At 47.4% G+C, this 27,028-nt stretch overlaps 8 protein-coding genes across 8 annotated transcripts; 4 read left to right on the top strand and 4 right to left on the bottom strand.

Annotated features, from left to right (window-relative positions):
- Positions 1–2,823: 2,823 nt before the first annotated feature.
- FPRO_16015 (uncharacterized protein) lies at positions 2,824–4,512 on the bottom strand (the record flags this gene model as incomplete). The annotated part of the gene is made up of 1 exon (XM_031225111.1): positions 2,824–4,512. One exon carries the CDS (start codon positions 4,510–4,512, stop codon positions 2,824–2,826), a length of 1,689 nt encoding a protein of 562 aa, XP_031090304.1.
- A 1,264-nt stretch (positions 4,513–5,776) lies between these two features.
- Positions 5,777–7,454, bottom strand: FPRO_16014 (uncharacterized protein; the record flags this gene model as incomplete). Its single annotated transcript, XM_031225110.1, has 2 exons — positions 5,777–7,212; positions 7,280–7,454. 2 exons carry the CDS (start codon positions 7,452–7,454, stop codon positions 5,777–5,779), a joined length of 1,611 nt encoding a protein of 536 aa, XP_031090303.1.
- Positions 7,455–8,028: 574 nt separating this feature from the next.
- On the top strand, positions 8,029–10,810 carry FPRO_16013 (uncharacterized protein; the record flags this gene model as incomplete). The annotated part of the gene is made up of 5 exons (XM_031225109.1): positions 8,029–8,157; positions 8,216–8,263; positions 8,319–9,291; positions 9,356–10,044; positions 10,103–10,810. 5 exons carry the CDS (start codon positions 8,029–8,031, stop codon positions 10,808–10,810), a joined length of 2,547 nt encoding a protein of 848 aa, XP_031090302.1.
- Positions 10,811–11,263: 453 nt separating this feature from the next.
- Positions 11,264–12,902, bottom strand: FPRO_16012 (uncharacterized protein; the record flags this gene model as incomplete). Its single annotated transcript, XM_031225108.1, has 3 exons — positions 11,264–12,313; positions 12,363–12,635; positions 12,783–12,902. 3 exons carry the CDS (start codon positions 12,900–12,902, stop codon positions 11,264–11,266), a joined length of 1,443 nt encoding a protein of 480 aa, XP_031090301.1.
- A 1,252-nt stretch (positions 12,903–14,154) lies between these two features.
- Positions 14,155–16,586, top strand: FPRO_16011 (uncharacterized protein; the record flags this gene model as incomplete). The annotated part of the gene is made up of 2 exons (XM_031225107.1): positions 14,155–15,939; positions 16,092–16,586. 2 exons carry the CDS (start codon positions 14,155–14,157, stop codon positions 16,584–16,586), a joined length of 2,280 nt encoding a protein of 759 aa, XP_031090300.1.
- Positions 16,587–19,652: 3,066 nt separating this feature from the next.
- On the top strand, positions 19,653–21,265 carry FPRO_16010 (putative beta-xylosidase; the record flags this gene model as incomplete). The annotated part of the gene is made up of 2 exons (XM_031225106.1): positions 19,653–20,451; positions 20,613–21,265. 2 exons carry the CDS (start codon positions 19,653–19,655, stop codon positions 21,263–21,265), a joined length of 1,452 nt encoding a protein of 483 aa, XP_031090299.1.
- A 2,156-nt stretch (positions 21,266–23,421) lies between these two features.
- On the bottom strand, positions 23,422–24,193 carry FPRO_16009 (uncharacterized protein; the record flags this gene model as incomplete). The annotated part of the gene is made up of 2 exons (XM_031225105.1): positions 23,422–23,938; positions 24,123–24,193. 2 exons carry the CDS (start codon positions 24,191–24,193, stop codon positions 23,422–23,424), a joined length of 588 nt encoding a protein of 195 aa, XP_031090298.1.
- A 278-nt stretch (positions 24,194–24,471) lies between these two features.
- On the top strand, positions 24,472–25,083 carry FPRO_16008 (uncharacterized protein; the record flags this gene model as incomplete). The annotated part of the gene is made up of 1 exon (XM_031225104.1): positions 24,472–25,083. One exon carries the CDS (start codon positions 24,472–24,474, stop codon positions 25,081–25,083), a length of 612 nt encoding a protein of 203 aa, XP_031090297.1.
- Positions 25,084–27,028: the final 1,945 nt, after the last annotated feature.

Here is a 27,028-nt window from a genome sequence, read left to right as displayed (position 1 = left end):
AGGTGAGAGGAAGATAAAGAAAGTAAGAGAATGTGTACAAAAGAGATGTGAAAAGAGAGGGGGAGAGAGTCGCAAGTGCTTCTCTGGTCGTCGTCGCCTAATAGCGAGGGCAGATCTTTCTAAAGAACGCGCTGTTCTTGGACAAGTTGACAAATTTGGTGAAGTCTTTTCCTATTGCAAGATTGACTGCTGCATTCGGTGATGGTGAGAGCGGAGTGAAGAGATAGGCTATTTGAACCCTAGGGTAAGTAAATGAGTATTAAGGAGAAGATTCCTCAGGTAAGCTTATAATGGTAAACGTTGGCTGTTTTAACGCGCTCTTGGCAGCACCTTGTTTACGAGGTTGAGCAGATTTCGGACTCGCTTATCAATCGTGGACTCCTTTACCTCTCGGCATATGATAGACCAGAGCAGGAGGCCGCCTCTTTATTATATCGGGCCCGGCATTTCAAGGTCCAGGCCGGCATGGACAGCTTATGCGGTACTGCAGAGGCCGAACTAATCGCTTATTACCAAGCCATCCTACCCCTATTCCTGGCGCAGAAGCGTTTCTTCCAACCACGGATCTTCTGATATACAGATGCTATTAAGGCGGTAGTATGCAGTTATGAACGACTAGGGATAGGCATATTTAACGGCTAACTAAAAGGGCAGGAGATGGGTCTCCTGCAGCGTCCTAATAGCAATACGGAGTCCATCTTCTAGGGATGTAGACGACTGGTAATGTGCTGTATAGTGCTTGATAGAAACGGTAGTACCTTTTTCGTGAATACTGTTAATATACTCTATCGCCATGAGGCCGCTAAGGATTAGGTCTTCGCCGAATGCTTCGAATCTACGGCTGATTAGGGGCGAGCGCTGAAGGTAGATTATCGGCGTAAGCAGAACCTAGCAGCCCTTCTCCTTCGTTTCTACCGTCAGTATGTTACCAACTGATCGCATTAACTTGGTGTCGAAGGGTGCCCCTATCGCTGTTGCTAAGGGGAGGACGGCGCCTTGAGGTTGGCGAAAGTTGATTAACGCGAGATTTCTAAGTAAATACTAATAGACTAACTCATACTATAAAAAATGATATACCCCGCGCCCTATGTGGTCCGTCTGTTGTCTGTGTCGGTGAGGGTCACTATAAAGTTCGGGCATTAATTTGAGCTCACCAGCAACGTACCGTGATCGAGGGGATATTCAGGCGCTATACAGGATGGGTAGACCATGTATCTCAACCGGCGAGGAGCTTAACCTTCTCCTTAAGCGTAAGGTCTGTCAATATTTAGACTACGTTCAGAGTCGAAGACATGATGAGACTTAAAAGGGGAGTCTGTGAGATGCAGTGGTCAAAGCCGTTGTGTTGACCAGAGAAGTTTATTTTTTACAAACAGCCTTTCTAAGTAAACAAGTCTTGCATTTTCGAGGTGATAGTTTCCTGCTAAGCGTTAAATATGCCAATCTTTCTCGTGGGTCGATTTTTGGGCATGCGCGCGGCATCCTTGGTGACGTGACCATGGTTCTATAAGCTCTGGGTAACGGCACAATACTGCCAAATATAAGGCACACTGTTATGGTATCGGTATATGCAAGAACATAGTCCGGTCCAAGTGTTCTGAGGCCACATATGAACACTTAAGCCCATCATGGCAATCGACCAAGTCCGCCAAAGCGTACCTCAGCGCCTTCCAGGATATCGGAAATTTTTCTCCTGCAGAGGTTTAGATTTGATCGAGAGTAGGCTCCTGGGCGCCTAGGCGGGCCTTATCGAACCCCGCTCAGCCTACTCAGTGTGGACAATGGTAGTTTACCCGGGGGTCGAGGGTCCTCTGATAGCGTCGGTTAAAATGAAAGGTACTGTAGAGAGTAAGGGTTAGCATAATGGTTCGTTCCAAAGCTTCCCCGCCCCAGGAAAACGAGATAAACGAGCAAAGTGCCCCACATTGCTCGTATCGACTAGCTTATGATTCACGCGAATCAAAGTGCGTTATCCAAGTCAGGATTTCGAGTGTGTTGCTCTGGCATGCTATTACTCTGCCACGCCCAAAATTCTCCGCCTCGCCTTATATTTGAAACCCTGCGAATGGGGCATCAACCTCGTGACATCTGAGATTCTCTTGACCATTCCATCGTGTTGGTCAGAGTCGGTCTACATCGGAATCGAGGCACTCGTACAAACTCATCTGACACGAGTCATGTAGGTTGCAGCGTATGTACTGTCACGAATCAAGAGCGCCAGCGGCACCAATCCTAGTCGTTAAGATTTCCCCTCAACCTTATACGGGTCGAAAGGAATTGGAGATCAGGATGAACGCCACTAGGCTCTTCAACCCAATATCATGTGAGTGCGTCACGAACCAACCACAATAAATATCCTTATCCAGTGATGTACACAAGATACTTGTTTGTCGTACAATGAGAGAAGGGGCAAAAACGAAAAACTGGCTCAGCTCTTTTCACAATCTCTATCCCGCACTGACTGAATGGCGCTTGTCAATGTTCAGATTTACTGAACGAACGGGGCAACATCTACGTTGAATTTAATCATTTACTGACCTGATTATTCTTGAAAAGTCATAAGATAATCCACTTCACTGACGGCAATGCTATATTTCCAACTCCTTTCCTTTAATAAATCCGTATGACTTCGATCAAGTCCCTGATTTAATTTAATGTCACATTTTAATGTTTAAGTTATTTGAAGTACCATGGGCGAAACGCTTTAGAGCAGCTTAGACTATCTAGTAACCAGATCAATCCTTCATGTCGTTGTGGAAATACTGTTCAGAGTGTAATAGTTCTGAATGGGTTCAGAAATCTTTGTACCTATTTTAGAACTAATTAAGCATCCTTTGCCAGGGTATACACTTCAACTTGTGCAACGCCAGTACGAGCCGGTACAGTAGTCGCAACAGGGAAATAACCATAGTCAGGCTCCTCATTTGGCATAACCACGGCCTCGCCTCCTTTTGTCTCATCACCGTTGAACATGCGCAGAATATGGAGCTTTCCCTCCTGGTCACTTTCCATCTCCTTGACACTACGGAGACCGGTGAAAGCAACCCCTTTTGCCAAACCCTCGAAGCGGGCTTGGAAGCCGTATCCAACGACCATGAACTTACGATCAGCCAACCTGATAATAAGGCCTCCGGCGGGACCTGGTTTGCCAAAGGTAAAAGCTCGCTCCACACTGACCTCAATGTCTCCGAATACCTTGACCCATGGCTTATCGACCCTAGCAGTTATTTCAATCTCGTCAAAGAAGAAGCCAAACCGGTCGGCAGGTAAGGCACTCAAGATAAAGTCTTTGACCTTGGTTAGGACCTTGTACTCCCTACCAATGGCTTCAGCTCCGGTATCAATGCCGAATGGACTCACGCCGAGCGCGCCATATGTTCCGTAAGCCAGCCACATCCTGCGACCACCTTCCCTGTCCCGTCTCTGCTCAGGAATGAAGAGCGGATTGCCCTTAGCCGTATAATCTCTACAAACCGTCTCGTAGTCCTGCATATAGAGATCCGGTGCGAGAAAGTCCAACGAAGGTGCATTAAATCTCCAGATATCGGAAACATGGGCGCAAGGTCCACCAGAAGGGTATACACCCGGTCCGGAGCCGCCGGCTACGACGACTGAAGCAACAATGGAAGGAGGTACGGCAGAATCTAGATCTGCTGGTGAGTCGAGGTTGAGCCAGACATTAGCATAGAATGGCAACGGGTACGCGAATTTGCCCGACGCAGCAACTTTTTCAATATAGCGGGAAAAGTAAAAGGCCATGAACATCTCGTCGGCAGGCGGTCCAGCCCCAAATACTTGTTCCCATGAGTGTTGTCCGCTTCTGGGGATAGTAGGAAACCGCTTCGCAAATTGTGGGTGTGGGTTGTCGGCCAAGTGGCGGAGTAGCTCTTCTGGGACTGGTTGCTTAAAGGCCGCCTCAGCTATGGGAGATCTGTCTCTGGAATCGCCGAGTATTCCTGACTCGTTTTGAACTTGGACCATTAGTACCGTGGAATAGGCTTCGTCAAGCTCCCTGACGTGGGACATGAGTTTGCCAAAGGCCTTTGCATCGGCCTCAGCACACTCCGTAGATAAAGGTGTTATGACGTCGAGAATCTTTCGCTTGCCGCCCGCCTCGATACTGCATACCCGGGGAAAACGCTTCGAGTCTGTCTTGACCCACGGAGGAACGTAGGTGCTGAGAGCGTTCTTGTATGCACCAAACCACAAGAGTACAAGGTGTATACCATGCCCACGAGCGTCGAGAATGACCTTATCCAACTCTGAAAAGTCAAATTCGCCCTCGGCGGGCTCAATCTGCTCCCAAGAGACAACGCCGAGCAATGTGTTGACAGCCTGTTCCTTCATGGCTGGCCACACCTCGGTCATATAGCGGGCTGAGCTGAGAGAGGAGTTGTGTAACTCGCCAGCGAGCATAAGAAAAGGGTTTCCATTGACAATTAGATGGGTGCTGTTATCGTCGCGCCGGAGGTGAGGATGCTGCGGAGACTGATCTTTGGTGCTCGCTGTCATTGTTGCGGGGAAATTGCGTACAGTCGGAGGTCGGTAATACGTTTATCGTTGAAGATGATTCCTTGTTTGAATCTATAAAGAGCACAAGAAGGGAAGACTAAGTCTCTTACATGTATTGTAAGGCAGCGACGATCTTCAAATGCTCATTTGGAGCTGCTGCTGTGGGTGCCATAAGGTGCTTTGTCCTTATCATAAATGCTAGCTCAAGAACCGGCTAACGTTACGCGTTCCGTGTAACTAACTACCCACCAACCCTGTTCGATAGCTCGGGAAATTAGTGTTACATGATCGGTGTTATTGCGGGGACAGCAAACGTAACCATGATTAGTCGGCAAGTTGTCAGCGTACATTGGAGGAGCATAACAAGAGAAGTCAAAAGTTCCGTTCCTATCCCCGCCCTATGGATGATTACATGGGGAAAATCCAGGAGCACTGAATGCGATTATTACCCGGAGTCAACTGTGAAGCGGGTTTTAATAATAGTAACAATGCGTCAAAGGGAATTGCCCTGATAAATAAATCAGAGTGACGGCAGATTCATAGTTGTCGAGAAATAGCCATCAAGATGATCGATAATTTTGAGGTTTAACTAGCCGACGCAAAGAGAGAGAGCAGCAGTCAAGGGTGAGATTAGGGGTGTGTTAAAGGCTTTTTAAGATTAAGATGTTAATTAGCAAAATGTATATATTTTTAGTTCTTAGAGCTCTATATATAATGGTCTACTGAGCGTAATAGATCTATCTGTCTGACTACTAGGCTATACCTCACATTTTTCGTGACAGACGCTGATAAATGGGAGTCAGAACTTGACACGCTGCTGTTATTGTGTTGTCATGCCTGAATGTATACCCAAGCACCAATCAGAAACCCAAGTCAACCCCCTGTAAAGCGGCGTAAATTAAATCAATTGTACAGGAATTAATTTGGACTGTAGGACTAGGCGGCCGCTGATCGCAGGAATGTTTCACAGTATTCCGACTTCCGGATCTGGTTGTTCAGCCGTAGCTACAGATCGTGAAGGACTGGTTGTGACGTTTCTGTGGGTTCTTTACTCGCGCGTTTCTATAAGTAATTTTTTTTTCTCTCTTTTCCTTTTACCTTACTATCAGCCTTATATAAGGCTATCAAGCTTTTAACTTTTATATTAAAAAGGCTTAAACAGTAAGGCCCCTATAGTAGGCCAGTATCTTAAAACTCAATATTAGAGAAGGTTTATCTGCCTCAATGGCGCAATTTCTATAATAAACAGTTTTTGTACTTTACTTTATTCCTGAGCATTTAACTTAAACTCTTGGAAAACAACACCTTCCTTTATAGTCTCCTTTGATAGGGTCTGAGTGAAAACGCCAATCAACGGACCAGTGAAATCTCGAGCATCAAGTGCTTTAGTTTCTACTGAACCGATTTCAATCCAGTCCTTGTCTATCTTGATTTCAATTTCTCGTAGAGTCTCCCTCACCTGGAAACTATATCGTGATGGCGTAGATGTAATTCGAAGTTGAACATCGATTAATCCCGAGGACAGCTTGCGGGAGACAGTACCAAAAAGCCCAGCAGCAGAGTTATGAACTTCAAACACAACAGTACTGTTGTCAAAGTCGTAGACTAGGCTGGCAAAGCGTATGGGATCTTTGTACAGAGAGATACCTGCTCTTATACTATTTCCAGTCAAACCTTGGTCTGCTGTGATGCGGGTAGATCCTGTGCCGGTCAAGAAGCGCTGGCGTCGGCCTAGGAATGTGGGACTCTCAATAGCCGAACCAAGTGGATGTTGGCTTGGAATGAGGTGCAAGGTTTCTTCGTCATCTAGGTACCGGTATTTTCTCTCGTCATGATCTCGAATGTAAAGATCTTCAATATGAGGAGGAGTCTGGGGTGGCTTTTGGGGGACAAGCGACGGCACAGCTTCCCTCTTAAAGCTCATCCTAGGCTGGTGGACAGTGGGCCATCCCCCCTCTGGCCAGTCGACGGGTGAAAGAAAAGACTCGCGACCGAGGCCAAGAGTACTATTCGGCTGCTTTCGGACTCCAAGGACAGCGGCCCACCATCTTCTATCACCGTCCTGGAACAGTGAGCCGTGCCCAATATTCTGGATATACTCGTCCTTGCCATCAGCCGTCATAATGGGATTCTGCTCCCAGGACTCGTAGGGTCCCCAAATGTCTTTGGACCTTGCGATTGTCAACATGTGATGTTCGAATGTTCCACCCTCGGCGGCCAGGAGGTAGAAATATTCCCCAACTTTGTAGATGTGTGGCCCCTCCGTGTCGTACTTTGCCCAGCCAGACCATATCTCTGTCGTTTCGGAAAGCAACTCTCCAGTGTTGATGTCAATTTGGACCTGCTTGATGGTGTTCGTTGGCTGTCTGTCGTTTCTGATATGCCAAGCTCCCTGCACAAAGACCCGGCCATCGTCATAGAAAAAGAGGCTGGTGTCAATGCCACGGTAGTCAAAATAGACAGGGTTGCCCCAGTTATTGCTCCAGATGTCGTGGCACTTGATAATGAAATTGTGCCTCTCGTAATCTTGGCCGTTGAAGGTTTGATTTGTGGTGATAATATAGAAGACTCCTTCATGGTAATGTATACTAGGAGCAACAATGCCCGTAGTTGCAACCATGGTGAAGCCCGTATCCAGTGGCACATGTATCGTGTTCGCATCTCGCAGGCTCATCTGTGAGCGTTTATGTAGAGCATTGCCTACCAACAGAACGAAAATGTCAGTCCTTGGGCTTCTGAATGACAGTTTATGAAAGTTGATACGAACCAATGTGTGTCCATTCTTTAAGGTCCTTTGAGGCGTAGATGGGAAGACCTGGGAATACATGGAAGGACGAGGTGCAAAGAAAGAATGTACCGTCGACGAAGACAACCGAGGGGTCTGGTGCAAATCCAGGCACAATTGGATTTGAATACAGAATTTCCGCGTCAGAGCGTTCCATGGTGGACCTTCATAGAAACCTTGACAGATGAAAGCAATATAGTTAAGAATTAAACGGACTCTAGGACTGTTTAATACTTTATATTCTTATAATTAAAGGTTGTATTATCTCAGTTTCATAATGCCTAAGAGCAAATGGAGTCGGCTAAATTGTGGCATTACGCTCTGGTCGTATTAGTAAAACCCGCATTTTGAAATCCAGCTATGGATTCAAAAGGGACATTACATAAATTAGAGGAATTTGCCCGAATCCCACTTCCTATGGTAAAACAATAAATGTAATGACCCGTCAATTGCCCGATCTGCACAGGTGTATTGGTCCGGCTCTGCGGGTATTTACTACTAGCCTCAGAATTCTCGGTCCACATATTTTTCTCGAACTTTTGCTCGGCTGAATTGCGGGGAGTGGCCTGCCTATGTGTAATGCCCTGGGATCTCTGGTGCGCAACCGCAGACCAATCTCTGAAAATGCTGTTTGTAAGTATATATCTCCACCGAGGATTTTCTTTTCGAATTTAGCTAATCCATACGATACTACTGCAAATCATCACATCCGCCACTTATCAAATCTCACAATGCCTGTTCTTGTAGAAGCAGGCCATGCTTTGGAGCAGCCTACGATTGAGGAAAAGGTCAAGCTTCTCTCGGGCAAAGATAATTGGTCTACCTACCCTATTGAGCGCCTGAAAATCCCCTCTCTTACGGTGCGTGTTATTATGCTCAAGCCAACGGTGGCTTACCACGCTTACCTTTGTTGAACAGGCCACAGATGGTCCACACGGGGCGCGAGGCACGTCCTTCTTCAATGGCGTAAGTCATCCCCGTCCCACCAGTCTGAGAAGATGGTATGGTTAATCCTGATCAGCCGCTAGGAGCTCTGCTTCCATCAGCGACAGCGATGGGGGCGACCTTTGATACCAAGTTGATGCGGTCCGTCGGTAATATGCTGGCTGCAGAGACCATAGAAAAGGGCTGCCAGATTCTACTTGCTCCAACCGTTTGTCTACAACGTTCTCCCCTTATAGGCCGTGGTTTTGAAGCCTTTGGCGAAGATCCGATTCTCAGTGGTATGATGGCCTCCGAGTATATCAACGGTGTACAGGAAAAAGGGGTTGCGACTTCCATCAAGCACTATGCAGCACATGACCAGTCATATATGTCCCCCGAGGACGACTTGCAAGTTGCTGAAAGGACACTACGAGAAGTACACCTTTTGCCTTTTCAGCTAGCGGTAAAACACGCCAAACCCTGGTCATTCATGACTTCATATCACCGCATAAATGGCGTTCATACTTCAGAAAACGAGTGGCTTAATACACAAATCCTGCGCCAAGAATGGGCATGGGACGGGCTGCTGATGAGTGATTGGGGTGGTGTCTTCAGTACTGCCGAGGCACTGAATACTGGCATGGACCTGGAGATGCCGGGCCCTTCAAGGTGGAGAGGTGATCTTCTGCACCTTGCTCTCTTTTCTCGAAAGGTCAAGAAATCGATGATCGATGAACGAGTTCGGAATCTGCTCAACCTAATCAACAGGGTGCGACCGGCTATTGAGCGCCAATCACCGAACGAAGAAGCTGGCGATACACCTGCAAAGAGAGCACTATGCCGAGACGTCGCTCGAAGCTCTATCGTCCTGCTCAAGAACGAAGGCAAGGTATTGCCTCTCGACCCATCAACGCAACAAACCTATGGTCTGATCGGCCTTGGGGCCATATACCCCGCCGTTAGTGGCGGTGGCTCAGCCGATCTACGCCCATACTACGTCCAAAAGCCGCTTGAAGCCATAGAAGATGTTGTCGGCAAGGGGAGAGTGAGGACTGCCGTTGGCTGTTATTGTAGGTTTGCGTCTGAAGTATCTCTGATTCAGTACATTATCCCACTAAACTCTTGCCCCAATAGCTCACATATTCACACCGCCGCTATCCGAACACGTCGCTGTTCCAGGAACAAATGAAGAGGGTTATCAACTCATTTGGTACGGTGATGACCCAGAGAGGAACCCCAAGGCTGAACCACTTCACTCTACGACTACAACCCAGGCCACGATGTATTTTGCAGACAACCACCCCCCCGGCGTTCCTGACGCATACTGGCTTCGCGTCGTCACATTATACAAGGCACCTAAAACAGCGACTATGCTTGTCGGTCTTTGTGTGATGGGCAAGGGACGCCTCTATATCGATGGCAAAGCGGCCGTCGATCTTTGGTCGAGCCATCCCAAGAAGACGCTCCAGACACCCATGTTCAATCAAGCAAGTATGGAATTGACAGCTGATTTCGAAGCCAATGAAGGACAGGTTTACGAGATCTCTGTCCTCCTGAAGAATGAATCTATGTCCACCAGCCTTGGAGGGCCCTATGTCGGAACGTCATGCATTGGTGGTGTTCGGATCGGGTGCTGCGAAAAGATCCACCCTGCTGTCGCTTTAAATGAAGCCGTTGAACTAGCGAGGAGTGTAGACGTGCCTATTGTCATAGCTGGTCTGAACGCCGATTATGAAACCGAAGCGGTGGATAGGCACGATCTAGAGCTGCCACCTGGGATCAACGACCTTATTCAGAGGGTAACCGAAGCGAACCCTAAAACCGTGAGTCAATGGAAAATGTCATTCAGATCACCATGGTTCCTGGTTAATGTCAAATTAGATCATTGTCAATCAGTCCGGCTGTCCAGTGACCATGCCCTGGGCCAACCATGTTTCGACTCTTATCCAGGCGTGGTTTGGTGGCCAGGAAACAGGCAACGCTATCGCCGATGTACTCTTCGGCCGCTGCAATCCGTCCGGACGTCTGTCTATTACGTTCCCGCGCCGACTTGAAGACACGCCGTCTTTCCTTAGCTTCGGCAGAGGCGTCCGCCAGATGTATTACGGAGAAGGCGTATTCATCGGCCACAGATACTACGAGAAGCTTGGCAACGACCCGCTCTTTTACTTCGGATTCGGTCTTTCATATACGACCTTTGAGTACTCGAACCTCAAGGCCCCAGAGGTTGTCGACTTGGGCGATGATGGGGAGCAAACTTTCAACGTGTCGGTTGATGTTACCAACACCGGTGACAAAGATGGACACGAGATCGTACAATTGTGGGTCTCTGATGTAGAATGCGCCACTCTACGGCCACGCAAAGAATCGAAGGGGTTCGCCAAGGTATGGGTGCCCAGCGGTGGGAAGGTGAAGGCCGAAATCAGCTTGAACAAGTATGCCGTGTCATACTGGGACGAAGAAGAGGAGAAGTGGCTTGCTGAAAAGGGCTCTTTCAAGGTGGTGATGTCGCGAAGCGCAGACCCTAGAGATGAAGTGTTGCAGCGCGAGTTCAAATTAGAAAGGGATTTGTACTGGGGCGGGGTATAGACGAGTGTAAAAAGATGGATGTAACTGATAGGAAGGTACATTAGTTTATGTAATACTTTTGAGTATCAAGGTATCGCTAGATTATAGAATATGGGATAGACAGAGTAATTTATCATCGTGGAAGCTTTTTGGGTAGAAGCTTATATTGTGAAAAAGATATCGTCTCCTCATCACCTGTGTTGGCAGCCTAAAGCTTAACCTTGTAGGCAGCAATCGACTACATAGGCACTAGATTATAGAACAAGGAATAGACAATGTAAGTTATCTTATGCTTCCAAGTGAGGATAGGTTGCTCTGGCTCTACTAGTGAGGACCAATTTGGTAGGGGGTGCTGAGGGTCTTCCACCTTACACTTTAGAAGCATCGTTAACACTTCTAATCGTATATTTGTCGCTCTTTATGAGATGGTACTTTTACAAATATTGATCTATACCAGTGTATCTAAGTACTGATCTATGCCACTGTAATATCTAGATATCTGACCTTGACTTGGTTATTGCTAATCGCAAACACACCAATGACAGGCCCCACAAAGTCATGTCCAGTCATATCTAGGGAGTCTATTGCGCCCATCTCTCGCCTCGTCCCGTCCTCCCCGAGAGAATACCAAAAGGCAAGATAGAGTTCCGTGTAGTCTATCCCAAATACTATCCTCTTGTCGTTGGCCGACGCGCTAATGCTTTGAGATAATGTTCGTTCAATGGAACGGGCCCTATTGATAACCTCAAAGACAATATTCTTGGAGTCGACGTCAATAAAGACACGAGCATATCGGTGCTCGTCTTTGTAATAGCATAGACCTGTCTTGAGTCGAGAGTCTTTTATGCCGGAGCTATCCAGAGCCTCGAGCGTTGCGGAAGACATGCCATGAAGACTCCTTTGACGCTTTCCAATGAACGTCACCGGCTCGTTGTCCTGGTTCAGGTCCGCTGTGCTGGATGTCAAAGTGACACTGCTTCCATCATGTTCATAATGTTCCGTCACGGGGTCGCGGATCTGGAGATACGCGACGTCTGGACGTCCAAGCTTTCTCGCGACAGGAAGTTTGGAAGGGCAAAGGTTTTGGTCTGTTGGAAGGGGCACGTCGATCTGAACGGCGTCAATGACCGGGAATTCCCCTTGGTTCCACGAGGCCGTAGTAAGGACGGACTCGCGTCCCATGATGAAACGCCCGTTATTCTTGCGTACACCGAGGCATGCAAAGTACCATTGTCCCGAAGGATGCTGAAAGAGGTCTCCGTGGCCTGTGTACTGGATGTATCCATCAGGGTCCGCTTTCGGTAGCACCGGGTTCGCTGGGTTAACTTCATACGGACCCCAGATATCTCGCGACCGAGCCATAATGACATGGTGGTCTGCAAAACAGCCGCCTTCAGCGATAAGAAGATAGTACCATCCATCCCTCTTATACATGTGCGGACCCTCGGGGTACACCTTCGTGATACCCTCCCAGAGCATCTTCCTTTCGGAGAGGTCTTTGCCGGTCTTGACATCGATCTCGAACTGCCAAATCTGCGTTTCCGGAGCGGGTGATTGGGCGCCCATGAGGTACACGCGGGTCGTCGTCGTCCCAGAATAAGCTGGTGTCGATTGCTTGGAAGTTGAAGAAGACCGTATCGCTCCATTCGTCGGCCCAGATATCGGTGGTTGACAAAATGAAGTTTCGACAGCCGTGCTTTCCAGCGGGCGGCTCCTTCTGATAAATATTGGTGCAGACGATGTAAAAGGTACCCTTGTGGTATCTGATCGTGGGAGCCATGAGCCCTCCCTGGGCGGCTATCTTGATACCATCCTCATCAGGGCCGACCAGCCGAGTCATCGAGCGCTAGAAGACATCAATCCTACCCCATTCACTGCATTGCCTGGTTGAAATCGTAAGCAGGGGAGGCCATTGACTGGAGATCGCAGATGTGCAAGACTGGAGAGATTTACCAATGTGCTTCCATTCCTCCAAGCCTCTGCATGCATAAACTGGCAGGCCCGGGAACATGTGGAAGCTGGAGTTGACAAGGAAGTAGGTGCCGTCCACGTAGGTGACGGAAGGGTCGGGAGCAAACCCAGGAATGATGGGGTTGACTTTAATGCGCTCCATCTTGTAATATTGTGTGCCATTGAAGCGACAAATGTAGGCTTGATCGGAATAAATTCCAGGTCAAGTATGACCCAGGCTTATTATGCCTCCGTGTGCATTTCCGAGGTGGTCTGGGCGCGGGGGCTTACCAAGCATCAGCTGTGCGAGCTAGGGTGATCCATAGGGGCCAAGTTCATCTTAAGCTCGGGGCTGAAGACCCTTATCTTCCGAGCGTGTGATCATACATAGCCACCGTTGCTGTTCATTGACTGCTCGGAGAAATAGCTATAGGGTTCGGCATTATTGCGGGGTCTTTTATTAGACTGTCTGGGGGATATTGGGGTACCCAGGCGGGCCCGCTCTCTTGACATACGTGGCTTAACATGAACATGTGAGCATTTCGGGCAATTATCGTGCTCGCTTTAGCTGCAGCCCCTTTTCTGATTCCCATCTCTTGGTTAGTCCCAACAGTGAATCCCTGCAGCCAAGTTTTGAGTCTCAAAGACAATACAACGCAGGAACTTCAACCGGGGGACCAGCCAGCGGCCCAAACCCAACCTCAAATTCCCTTAGACTGCATCAAATGAAATGCAGTGGCGACACTGACAGTGGTTAATAGAGAATGAGCTGAATCGTAATTTCTTGCCGCCCGTGGGTACAATGATTACACCGACGTGCGGTATAACAACCCCGAAGGAGCACCGCACCTTAGTTTGTCAGTCGATGGGATCAAACTTTTTGGCTATTGGAGTCCAACAGTTCGACCGCTGAGAGACGTTACTAGGTTGGCATTAGCGACCAGGGTTACTTAGCTAGCGGGTATATACTGTATTTGCTCGAGCAAGTCAAAAGCTAAATTTCGCTCAATTCCACCGAATACGACAAGGTAGTGCTTAACTTAACGATTACATACGAGATTACAGAGGAGTCTCGAACCGCTTACTTACTCCCTGCTGCAGCCCCCCAGATAAAGCCCGCACTATGGATTCTACCAACTCAAATGAATATCAACTCTAATCATCGAATAAGGTTATCCAATCAACGAATCCTTCCGATTGACCCCTCATGAGAGAATAATAACCATCACGGTTTCTAGCTTAATCGCAGGTGGTCGGGGTTCATAATTGCAATTGTAGTCCGAGAATTTGCTCCATGTCTCCCGAGCTGACACTCTGCTTCTCTACGACTTACCCCAATTAATCCTGCTCGTTCATAAATAGTCCCTGTAGCCGGAAAAGGCTCCAGCTCACCTCGCCACACCAACCACCTCATCATGGCCCACAACCTTGATCGCACTTGGATGTGGCATCCATCCTTCCGTGAAGACATCCCTGACACATCTGGCCTGTTTGTTCACTTCAGGAGGAGATTCAAGCTAGACTGCCAGCCACCAAGCAACCTGGTCATCCAGATCACGGCCGACACCAAGTACAAGCTCTATGTGAATAGCCAACAGGTTGCATTCGGCCCTGTCAAGGGAGACGCCAAGCTATGGTTCTACGATAACGTTGATATTGGCCCATACCTGCGACAGGGTGAAAACCACATTGCGATTCATGTCCTGCGTCTGTTTATCAACGATGCGTATGCCCCTTCTTTCCCACGGCTTCCGTCTGGCGGTCTCAGAGTCAAGGCTGAGACCGAGAACGAGCCTTTCGCTGCCCTCCTTGAGAGTAGCGAAATGTGGGAGACTGCTATCGATCCATATAGCATGCTCAGAGTGGACGAGCCTGAAGACTTTTTTCTTCACGTCTACGAACGAACCAGCGCCACTTCAGAGAACAGATTGACTTGGTGCCTTGCTAAGCTGCTCGAGTTTGACAACCAATTTGGGCACACAACCCCTTGGAAGTTATCCCCTCGAATGATACCACAGTCTCGAATTCAGCGTGTTGCTTTGAAACGAGTCCATAATGTCAAGAGTGATATAGCCCAGGAGGCCTGGCAGGCCAAACTCTGCAGCAACACCACGACGGCAGATGATCAGACAAGCCTTAAGCTACCACCGGGGAGCAATCACTCAATAGAGGTTGAAGCAGACGGCCATCTCACTGCCTTTATCCGCGCTAGATTCCAACGGCCGCAGAGAAGAGGAGCCTCTCTTCAAGTTATGTATTCGGAGAGCTACGAAGATGACCCCGGCGCGACACCCTGGGCGCGAAAGAAGGACGATCGATGCGACTATACGAAGGGTCTATATGGCACCAAGGACATTTACCAATTCCGTGGACAAGTCAACTTCGAACCCCTGGGATACCATCTAAATGAGTCAGAACGGGAGATCTTTATGCCATTTCACTTCCGCACCTTTCGATTCCTCAGGATTGAGATCAGTGCCGGGCCAGATGGTTTGGCGTTCGATGACCTCGAGGTCGACTCAGTCCACTACCCACTAGAAGTTACCGCCAGCTTCGAGGCTGACCAACAAGGGTCCGAGAACAACAAGCTCTGGCAGCAGCTCTGGTCGACGAGTATTCGTACCCTGGCGAACTGTATGCATGATTGCTACGAGGATTGTCCATTCTATGAGCAACTTCAATATGCCATGGATACCCGAAGCTCTGCCCTTTTCACCTATAACATATCTGGTGATGATCGACTAGCAAGACAAGCCCTTGTCCAGCTTCATAACTCTTTCGACGCCAGCATTGGACTGACAGCCAGTAGATCTCCCTCATATCGTCCTCAAGTTATCCCACACTTTAGCTTATATTGGATCATGGCTGTGAGCGATCACTACCTTCATCGGGGCGATGCCAAGTTTACCGCTCGCTTCCTTCCAGTTATTGATGCCGTCTTAGCGTTTTTTGAGACACGTATTGGTAGCAGCGGACTAGTCCACTCAGACCCAGAGCCTGGGGTCTGGTACTATGTTGACTGGGCTCTCGAATGGATTCCCTATGGCGTACCCCCAGCATTCTCACGGACCGGCATCTCGACATACACCAACCAGATTTATGCCTATGCTCTTCAAGTTTCTGCCGGTTTATTCAGGGATCTAGGAAGACCTGCAGTGGCCGAAGAGTTTCTGGCACGATCTGAGAAGATTGTGCGACGGGTAAGAGAGGCCTGTTATGATGGCGAATTTTTCACAGACACTATAAGCAGTGACTGCACCAAGAAAGACTATAGCAAGCACTGCCAAATCTGGGCTGTGCTAAGCGGCTGCGTGAAGGGTAGAGAAGCTCAGCCGCTAGGAAACTCGTACAGGAAAGTATCTCAATGTCTTTTTACACCCTCCGAGCTCTGACCACCGCCGGCTCTACTGTCTATAATGAAGCGTTTCCTTCGTTCTGGACCGTGTGGAGAAAGCAGCTTAGTCAGAACTTAACGACATGGGTCGAAGATCAGGGTGGGCAGCGGTCGGATTGTCACGCTTGGGGTAGCATTCCCATCTACGAAGCCACAGTAGAAGTTGCTGGAGTCTCTCCAGCTCTTCCTGGCTGGAAGGCAATCAACTTTTCTCCCCGCATCGAACTGTTCCCAAGTTTAGAGGCAACGGTTCCTCTGGATATGGTTGATGGCAAGCTTAGAGGTCTGGTTCGTGTGACCTGGACAAAAGATGAGAATGCGGAAACGAATCTACGGCTGTGTCTTGACATAGCAACAGATGAAACTATACCAGTGTATATTCTCATACCAGGTCATGAACAAGTACTCCAAGGCACAAGTGGACAATGGGACTTTGTTATCAAGGCTGCTTGAGATTTTCAATCTGACAAGTAGATGAGTGCATTGGTCTAGATTGTTTGCAGGAAGAGCGGCTTCGGGTTTCCTTCATTTATAGTCTCAACACATTAGATACAAGCTTCCCAATCGTCAAGAAAGTAACTTTTCATGTTTCCGCTCCATTGTACGCTGCAAATTGCGAGATAATAACAGACTGTCTATGTTCATGAGCAGTTCAGACGATGGGAAATCTGTGCCCTTAATCGTTAGCTTGCTGTCATCATGATCTCCAAATCGGTACCCTGAGGTAGCTGGTGGACTGCTACGCGTGTACGGGACTGAAATATCATGTTTCAGTGTTTCGATCCTGCATAGCTATTTCGCCGAAGCATTTACTGATTTGGAGTTGTTGGGGAGAAGCTCATCCCAGGGGACATTGAGGCCGTCAAAGTCCTTCATGTCAGCCAGAACGATATTTGCTTTGACCATGCGGTCCAAGCTACTACCAGCAGCTTCAGGTACAGCTTTGGGGTTCTGAGGCGCTGTACACGTACGATTTAATGGAGTGCCAGAGGCGAGTTTGTTGGTTACTAAATCTATACTAATAGCACCGCTATAGTAGATGATGTTACTGAACTCAACAGCTGTAGAGAATTATCTTGCCGACTTATAGAACTGCCACGTAGTAAATACACCTTCCAAATACTTAACGCCGGAGAAACGAGGCCCGCAGCCGGTCGAATCGAGAGACAATCTTCCGAGAGAGCACCTCGAATCATCATTTCCGGCCAATATCTCACCTGGGATAGTCAACAGCCCATCACTCTCTGACGTGAAGGAATTCCCTTACGCCCAATCGCCAACTCTTCGTTATTGAACGGCATATCGGCGAATCCAGTACTTTTACAACCGGCAATCAAAACGCAAATCGCGATCAGGGTGCATCTACACCTCCTGACGGGGTTACTAGTTGCCACCCCGTCTGACGACGCGGCGGCTGTCTATCTTGTTCGAGTTATAGAATGGAACTCTAAAATAACCCCGGAGATACTTATTAGTGTTTAAGCTCGTCCTGAAAGCACCCCTGAGGTATCACAAGCATGCTTCGAGACGAGAACCTTGATGAACAATTTCCCTTCTTTTTCCCAGCTCTTCTCAACGCCCGACACCAATCGAGACATAGAACAGCAACTATTTGATATCTTACAGCGATAACGGACCAATTATCTTAAGATACTCCACAGCGTAAAGGTCTTGGTACTAGCCTCGGCAATCATATGCAATATGGCTGGGATTATGGGTCTAAGCGCGGAGCCTCTAATCCTTGCCATGAGACAGATAAAGTATACCTATGATTTCTCAAATATACTCAAGAACGTTCTATTTCTATATCTCCGGTCAAGAGGAGATCAATACGTAAGTAAACCTAGAGAGAATGGCTACTTAGCCGAATTCTTATTCGCTTATATAATTTATCGACATAGGCTGAGAAGACTTAAAAAAAACCGGGAGTCGGATGCTCGAGTTAGCGCGTAACGTGGGAAACAATGTGGCCAAGACTCGGACGAATCGATGTGCCATGCGCTTGAACGATTTGTTGGCACGCTTAAATTCAACGGCATCAAACCTGATAGGACAAGTAAATTAGTTTTTAAGTTGGCCATATTAAGAATAAATGCTGTTCCCTCTGTATCGCTTGTCTCTAACAATACATCTTCAATTATGGAGCTTCCCAAGACATGCCTAGTCTTATCTGAGGTGTGAATCTTTACACCTCTTGATCCCCACATCTTCGACCACGATGTAACCAGAAGATGAATTCGTTAAGCTGGCATTCGTAAAGTCCGCACTAAACTTCGCTAACAAACCCTTGCCAAGCACTACCCCGCTTCGGTCACTTCTGAACGACAAAGTTACGAGGGGGAATTTGTGGATCAATTTAGCCGAGCCGCCTGTTGTGAGATGGGGCGACTCGAACTCGCGATTGGGAGCGAGTAGGAGCTAGTATCTCTTGATTGCCCGACGTGAGACAGGTTCTCGAAGGGGGTGGATTGAATTCTTGAACGAACTTGGGGTGGAGATAGAGGATGGCCATGTGAGCAAAGGTGATACTCAGGGAATTGAGTAACAGTGAGCAATGCAGTCCCTATCCAGCTATTCATCTTAGAACAGAACTCATGAGCCCTCGGGCAATTGGAGCCGGGCAAACTATGGCGCCAGAGAATTAAAAGCCGCACCCCAATGTCCGCAGAAGACCTTCCATTATCAGGAATCCAAGGCTCACCTCAACCTCAACGCTAGAGCAGTGACGCGTACCCCGCTTCTCTCGCCTGCGTTTTGGTCTTATCCGTTGATGACCAGGGTTTCTTTCGTCGGCATCATGTTGACTCATATCGTTGCTGCGAAAACTTCAATTGCCTGATGATGATTTCATCAAGTCGCGGCATTATCCTTCTCAAAGAACGACATAGAAATGCTGATAACCGTCTTTACTCTCTCTAGCTGCAATTATGGCGCTTAACTGTAGAACGATCTAGGCTTTATATTATCAACTTAAGTTATGCTATGATCTGATCCTGCTGTCTTGAGATTTGAGATAAAGAAAACGGTGACAGATTGGATCGTTTTATTTTTATTTGTTTCTCGGTTATATGGCGGTTGAGTGTAATTTGTCGTTTGTTCGACACGGGTGAGAGTATTTGTCCGAGGAGACATGACTTACCTTACATTTACACCCAATATTTCCCCCGAGATAGGACCTGGTAAGTGAAGTGGCTAATTCACCCTAACATTTGACACTGTTGATCGTATAAATGAAGTAGCAGATCAACGTAATACGACAATACGCGTAGAACTAGCCCGAATGGCTGATGATCCTCACATGTTGTCTATCAGGTAGATTCGCGTATTAGGCCGAAACTTTTGTATCCAGCTTCTATTTGCGCATTCAGCCCACAACCTCTCCTTCAGCCTAAATTAAGTCTACGACATGATTCCAAGCTCGACTATTTTGTGCTTGTATAAAGGTATGTAAATGGCGCACGAGGCTACATCCCTAAACAATCTCTCACTCTTCAAACTACCAACAAGCTCAACATCACTATGCCCTCCGTAAGAAATCCCATTCTGCCTGGGTTCAACCCCGACCCTTCTATTCTCCGAGTCGGCAAGGACTACTACATCGCAACATCAACATTTGAATGGTATCCCGGCGTACAAATCTATCACTCGACAGATCTAGCCAACTGGACGCTCGTCACTCGTCCGCTATCTCGTGAATCTCAGCTTGATTTGCGCGGCGAACCGGATAGCTGCGGCGTATGGGCACCATGCCTTACTTACGACGGCGACGAGTTTTGGCTCGTCTATACCGACGTTAAGCGGAAAGCCGGCTCCTTCAAGGATACTCATAACTACATTATTCATGCCTCATCTATTGGGGGACCTTGGTCGGATCCTATATATACCAACTCTTCGGGCTTTGATCCCTCGCTTTTCCATGATGATGATGGTCGAAAGTGGTTTGTTAACATGCTGACTGATCACCGCTCGCGTCCAGAGCCATTTGCAGGAATTTGTCTGCAAGAGTTTGATTACGAAAAGAGCAGACTGATAGGGCCCAGAAAAAATGTATACAAGGGCACAGATGTCCGCATCACCGAGGCTCCTCATATGTATAAGCGGAACGGGTGGTACTATATCCTCATAGCCGAAGGCGGCACTGGCTATAGCCATGCATGCACTCTTGCTCGATCACGCGACATATGGGGACCCTATAAGACACATCCCGACAAGCATATTCTCACATCTAAAGATACGCCATTTGCAGCCTTACAGAAGGCTGGCCACGGTGATATTGTCGAAGCGCTAGATGGCAAAGTCTACCTCGTTCACTTAACAGGTAGGCCTGTGGGCCACTTCCCCCGATGCGTGCTAGGCCGAGAGACCGCCATCCAAGAAGCATACTGGGGTGACGATGATTGGCTTTATATCAAGAACGGGGCTGTTCCAAGCTTTTATGTTGCCTTCCCGCCTCGCGCGATGACACATTATACTGGTCAGAGCGAAAATATACGTTTGAAAAGGGTCTCCCGCAGGATTTCCAGTGGTTAAGAACTCCCAAGCCAGATCGCCTCTTCTCCTTTCGAGATGACAAGCTTGTATTGCATGGCCGGGAATCCATTGGATCTTGGTATGAGCACTCCCTTGTTGCCCGACGTCAAGAACACTTTTCCTATGAAGCTGAGACTGTCATTGATTTCTCGCCCGAGGATGAGCGTCAGCTTGCTGGCCTCACCGCATACTATAACCGATACTGCTTCTTTTATCTCGCGGTGACGACTGACTCAGACGGCCAACGAGAGCTTCTTATCATGACTTCTGAACAATCTTACCCACGCAGTTATCTTAAGGAACCATTTGTCGATCCCGTACAGATTCCCAACGAGGGTAAGGTCAAGCTAGCGTTGGCCATTCACGGGGGCCAACAGCTGCAGTTCTTCTACGCCCTCAAGGGACAAGATCTGGTTAAGGTTGGTCCTATATTTGACGCTTCCATCATGTCAGATGAGTGTGGCGGACAGGATTCTCTCACGGGAGCATTTGCGGGAGTAGCTTGCTCTGATTTGAATGGGTTGGGGAAGAAAGCCATATTTGACTACTTTATATACCGACCTATTGAGCATAAGTATGATCGCTATGAAATCAAGTCATGATCGATATAGGCGGAGTTAAGATCAGAGATATAATAGAATAGGAATGCGCTGGTAACTAAAACTAAGAGCATGTGCAATCGATGGAAAGTGGAAATGAAAACATGTCAACTATAAAGGGATTCCAGATCTCCTTAACTTTTGTGAGGTGCTTCAGTTGCTAATCAGTCGCTTTTATACGAATCCAACCTACCTATCATACAGCTCTCGATCGGGGGTAATACCACTTATCTGCAGAGCATGTACAAGAATAGTGTAGCACTGGATGATCGTTCCAGCGTTCGGAAGCCTGCATGCTCACCCCAGGGGCCAATTGGGCTATCGTTTGGAATGATAGCTTATACTAAACTATCCTTCACTTCTCACAAACATAACATCTTTAAAGAGGAAGATAGGTATAAATAGGCATATCCACACCAAAGCTAGTTAGCTTATAGTTCTTGCTTAACATTGTCAGCACTTATGTTTTTTTGGTCTTGTTTTAAGGTTTTCTAAAAAAAAGAAAAACAGCAAATAATCATTTATCCTCGGTATTATCTATGCAAATATTCTCCTTTGTGGGCTTTTAGATATAACACTCTTCCTGGTGGGCTGCTAAACAGCAAGTGCAGGTGCTCTGATAAGTATTTACCTTTAGCTATAACCCATTCTCGAGCTCCCTTCACTCCTAGCATTTGTATTTGAGCATTATATAATAACCGGTAGAAATATAGGTTAAGGGATGTTTAATACACTCGCTTACCTGGTATACTCGCTTATTAACCACATTATAAATAGCAGCTAAGTTATTAAAAAAAAAGCAATTTTAAGTAAAGAAGTTATCAATATTATTGAGATATTATAATAAGCAGATTATATGAACCTTGCCTCCTTACCCCTACTACCCTAGTTATACCTTATATTAAACACTCGTATTCTAAAAGCAGATAACGCTTCGGCCGCCGTAGATAGGATACTGAACACTCAAAGAATAGCCTTAAGCTACTTCACTAGTAATATTATGAAATGTAGGCAGAATCTAAGTATTATACGGCACAGCCTAGGCTGAAGGAGAAGAGTACGAAAAGCAGGCAATGTATGTAAGCATTAGTGGCTAGTGCTCTTTCGGTTTAAATAAGCCGTCAGTGGTAACGAATCGTATTTGTATATCTGCCATTCACTAATAGTTTCTTTTACTATGTCTTGAAGGCACTCTTTGGTTGTTCTGTCACTCAGCTAAACCATTAGAGCTGGAATGCATCTTAACATAAACCGACAATGAGTATTAGCACTTTAAAAAAGTCTTCTACCAGGCTATTACCTTGCTGTTAGTACCGCCCTCTTTACCAGCGGCTTCTACGGTTTGCTGGGCATTATCTATCAGGTCATTTGCCTCATCTGGGTTGCTAACAAGACGCCACGGACTCTCACTTGATGGAATGGATCTAACATTCTTTGTATTATGATGGCTATTTATATAACACTTAGTGGAGTGTTCGGCTTGGTAGATGATGATAACCAAACTGCTTCCCGAGGTGCTTTCGCGTCCGTCTTCGTCTATCCGATAGGTTATACCGTTTCCTTCATACCATTATTTAGATAGTATCTTCAGAGGTCTTCAACTTTAGCTTGAGGACAAATGGTATTGTACTCGCAGTAGCATTAAATCTTATGGTGGTGATTGTTTATTTCAAGTTACACCCCTAGCAATTGTAGGTATTAGCTAGTGGTAACTTTGCTTAACCAATAAAACTTGGAAAATCAGCAATCTAACTTAAGTACAGGTACTACTCTCTTTTTATGACGTCCAGCGCCGCTGGTGCTACTTTCTACTTCCTCTTGCCTCTCAAGACTGTAAGTGATCTTCTATCATCAGACGTACGGACCTTTTGCTTACATACATTAGCCCGGCAAGACTCTCGACGAGATCGCGGCTCTCCTCTGAGATGAAGTCGTTGGATCATCTTCACAAGTTAAAGAAAAGCTTGGCCATGATATCGAGGTTTATCAGCGAGAGCACCAAATCTCCTAAGGAGAAAATGGCTAATTGGCGCGCAGTAGTAGCATAAATCACTTTCGCCGGATCCCAGCCATGTAGTTGGAATTTTAGGCCCGAGCCTTATAGTACATTCTTTTACTACTCCGTGTTGATCTTGGACTTTCTGTCTATGCATCTGGCTTCAAATGAAGCGATGGACTACTTCATCCCAGTCCAGCTGCGTTCCCATCCCCTTCTTCATCATCCAAACACCCTCTTCGTGGTGCTCCTTGGCAATCGCCTTACGCGTCGAGCTGTGTACAGCTGTCCATAGGCTCTTGCTGATTCCTGTGCTAGGATATGCAAACACCCCGAACATACCAGCACCGCTCTTGGTCACTAGACTCGTCGCCCCTTTTCCGAACCCCTTGGTAGCCCCCAGTGCGCCTTCTTTCTTTGCGCCCTTGTATGGTTGTATCACGAAGTCACTAAGACCGTCGATGAAACCCCACGTAAATGTCTTTCCTGCGACTACCATGCCACTCTTGGCACCTGTCACTGGTTTGTGATCGCGCACGTTGCCGCCATAGAGTTGCGGTATCGACTTTAGACCCTCTATTATAGCCAGCGGAAAATCCACCAGCATACCTTTCGCGGCTGTTTGGCCAATTCCAGGATCCCACCGGGTGGTTTCAGTTAGGATAGGATTGCTCTGGTACCTGTATAGGGTCAGTCGACAGCCTGGCCGATGAGAAAGCGCATAAACAAGAAAACCAGTTACTCACGGCTTCAAGTGCTTACTATCGATCGACTTGGTAGAGATTAGAATCTCCGCAACGATCTTAGATAGCTTAATCGAAAGCTTCTACTTGATGTATGACCACACAGCAGGTTCATTCGTACGGAATCCGCTCTAGAGGGAGCTGTTTGTGGAACGACTGTACGGCAGCACGAACGCCTACCGCTGAGGCCATCTTATTGGCTATAATCGCGGCTGCAGTCGCGGCCTCTTGCGACCGACAGTAACGAATGGTTTCAGAGAGGTTGTCTACCGTAAGTTCTGTATGAGGTATCGGATTGGGACCTGCGCCTGCGCTGGCCACCATCTGACCCCAAAAAGGCTGGCTGAAGGTCGCACACTAGTATATAAGATAACGTGCATGATAAGCAAGTGGACCAGACAAGTGAGTGGGCCAAAAATCCCTCACCCTATAACATTTCTATTTGATCAATTGATCCTCAACCATCAATCATGTCTCAACCAAATAAAGAGGCAAACATCATTCTTGCGCTTCAGGCCTATCAGAACAACCCAGAATTAGGTCTCCATCGCGCAGCTGAGATATACCAGGCCTCCTATGGTTCACTCTGTCGCCGAACCCATGGCATTTCTTCTCGATACGATATTACACCCAAGTCACGGAAACTATCTGATCTAGAGGAACAAGCTATTATTCGATTTATCCTCGACCTAGATTCGCGAGGATTTCCCCCGCAACTGCGTGGTATTGAAGAAATAGAGCGTCTGATTAGATACTCTATTGCCTATGTTTCGAAGACTGAGTTCTTCCTGGCCTTTTACGCTGCATTTCAAGCTACAATCACGGAGGTAAATATTAAGGCAGGTTTTAGAGGAGCCGGGCTTGTTCCTCTTGATCCAGAAAGTGTGGTCTCAAAGCTTGATGTGCAGGCGCGGACTCCAATGCCTTTCGAGGAGGAGGCTAGCCACCCCAACCCTTGGGTTTCAAAGACCCCAAAGACCGTCCTCGAGGCTGAATCTCAGTCTAAATACCTTGAAAGACGAATCAGAAGGCATCAAAGTAGCTCCCCAGAGTCTATTCTAGATTCACTAAAGTCTCTTTAAAAGAACGAAGGCGGTTATGCATGAGATGGCGTTGATGAGGTCTGAGATCCAAGACCTTCGACGGGCAAAGAGACACTAAGCCGGCGGCGGAGGGCAAAAAGGGCCCGCCTATAGAAAAGAGGGAGGATGACACTGCTGAGGGAAGGTCTGCGGGCATTTCTACAGCATGTGCAAGATCTCCGGTAATGCTAGCTTTTCTCAAGCTCTGATAAGGTGGTGTCGGGGTAGCTGGGCTAAGGTATGGATACTCATCGCCGGCGAGCTCGTGTCGAATGGTGTTTCGTTTGTTGGCGGCTATTGACGGTGATGCGTAATATCTAATTCAAAAAGCGAGTAGTAAAGGAAGAACCGAGACGATGATAGAGGGAGTGACAGAAAACGCACTCTCAAAAGCCAGACGCTAAGTCAGAATATATAAGTACTGTGCATCTAGTTTTTCTTTGCGAAAACGTGGTGCGTGGCGCAGCTAGTAACCATCATATGTTAAGAGGCGTCCTGTGCTAGTCCGTACTCGATTCATGCTGTTCCTGAAATAGCCCCGCTTTTCGGGCACGCCAAACAAAACTGCCGAGATATTCTAACGGAGACAGCTACTAACAAAAGAAAAGCAAGCAATCCTAAGACAGATTTATTCGTTTCATCTACGGTACTTACTTATCAATACCCACAGTGTCTTTAGGTCACTTCATGTTGAACAGGTGCTGGGGCCTCACGTGCAAGTAGGGATATTTTAAGATTACAGCCGAAATGGTAAAACCTCTAAGGGGTAGATTTCAACAGAACACAACATGAATACACCAATTCACATCAATGAACCGAATACACGTAATGTCTGACACTTCATCCATCGGTCCCAGTATCCTCCTAGTAGTTCGTTGGTAACATCTACCATCCATAAACCCGTGTTCGTCTAAAGCATAGGCCAAGGTACCAAAATACGCAAAAATGAGTAAAGCCGGGGGCTATCGCTGTTGTAGCAACTCGAGGTACTCTTTGGGAGTGGCGTGCAACCAAATGTATGGTGCAGACCATATAGACATTGCATTTCCGGAGTAGGTAGAGCGCCTGGTCATAAATGTGTGCATCACTACTGCGTTGCCATACTTCCTGTATATTGCGGAAATGGTCGTCTTCAACAACTGATTACTGGTTTGGATCCAGCTTGTCCCAATTACCGATATCTGTCAAGTTACTCAAAGGTCCTCGGCGCACCCTCTCATATACAGGATGAAGCACTGCGTCGACGCCGCGTATCGCTGGGATCCATCCGGCTCCGAGGATGCGAGACTTACGGTCGGCAGAAGAGTTATCATAGAGAGGCCCAAAGATGGCCAACACGTACAGATGTTCAACGACGAGCAAACAAATAACACAACGCTGTTATCGTCGCTCATTTGGTTTATGCCTTGCCGAAATCCCTGTAGTGTTATATTATGATGATAGGCTGCGATGCAGATAAGCCTCCGACTGTGAGCGGGCTGTCTGTAGGCAAGATGCAGCGCTGCTAGGCTAAGAATGCCATGCATGACGAATGCGTGTTGGAATGCGATCTGTGGAAAAACTATTTGCCAGTAATGGTCTCCACCAGAGGGCTTTACAATGTCTAATAAACTCCCTTATGTTGTTTGTAGAAGCTCTTGTCATCATGTGAATCGACCTCCTGTCTTTGATCGGGATCTGAAGATGTATTTATTGAATGAATTGCATAGTAATTTGGCTGTGAAAGGTTGGAAATTGAAACTATTGGTACCCCGCTTGTACTGCCACAAGAACCGGGATAAGGTGGGGCGGGGTACGCCTTGGAGGCTTAGGGGATAGGGATGAAAACCAATAATGTTGTGTCACGTTCGGGGCTTCGGAGGTCCGTTCGGTCATCTCGCTCCAACTCGTTTAATGTACGATGGACGGAAACCCCGAGGATGGCGTAATAAATGTACGTACGTAA

This window comes from Fusarium proliferatum (assembly GCF_900067095.1).
Source record: "Fusarium proliferatum ET1 genome assembly, contig: FPRO_scaffold019, whole genome shotgun sequence".
NCBI classification, from domain to species: domain Eukaryota; kingdom Fungi; phylum Ascomycota; class Sordariomycetes; order Hypocreales; family Nectriaceae; genus Fusarium; species Fusarium proliferatum.
Note: the sequence above shows the minus strand (reverse complement) of the source record. Positions and strands in the feature narration are given on the sequence as shown.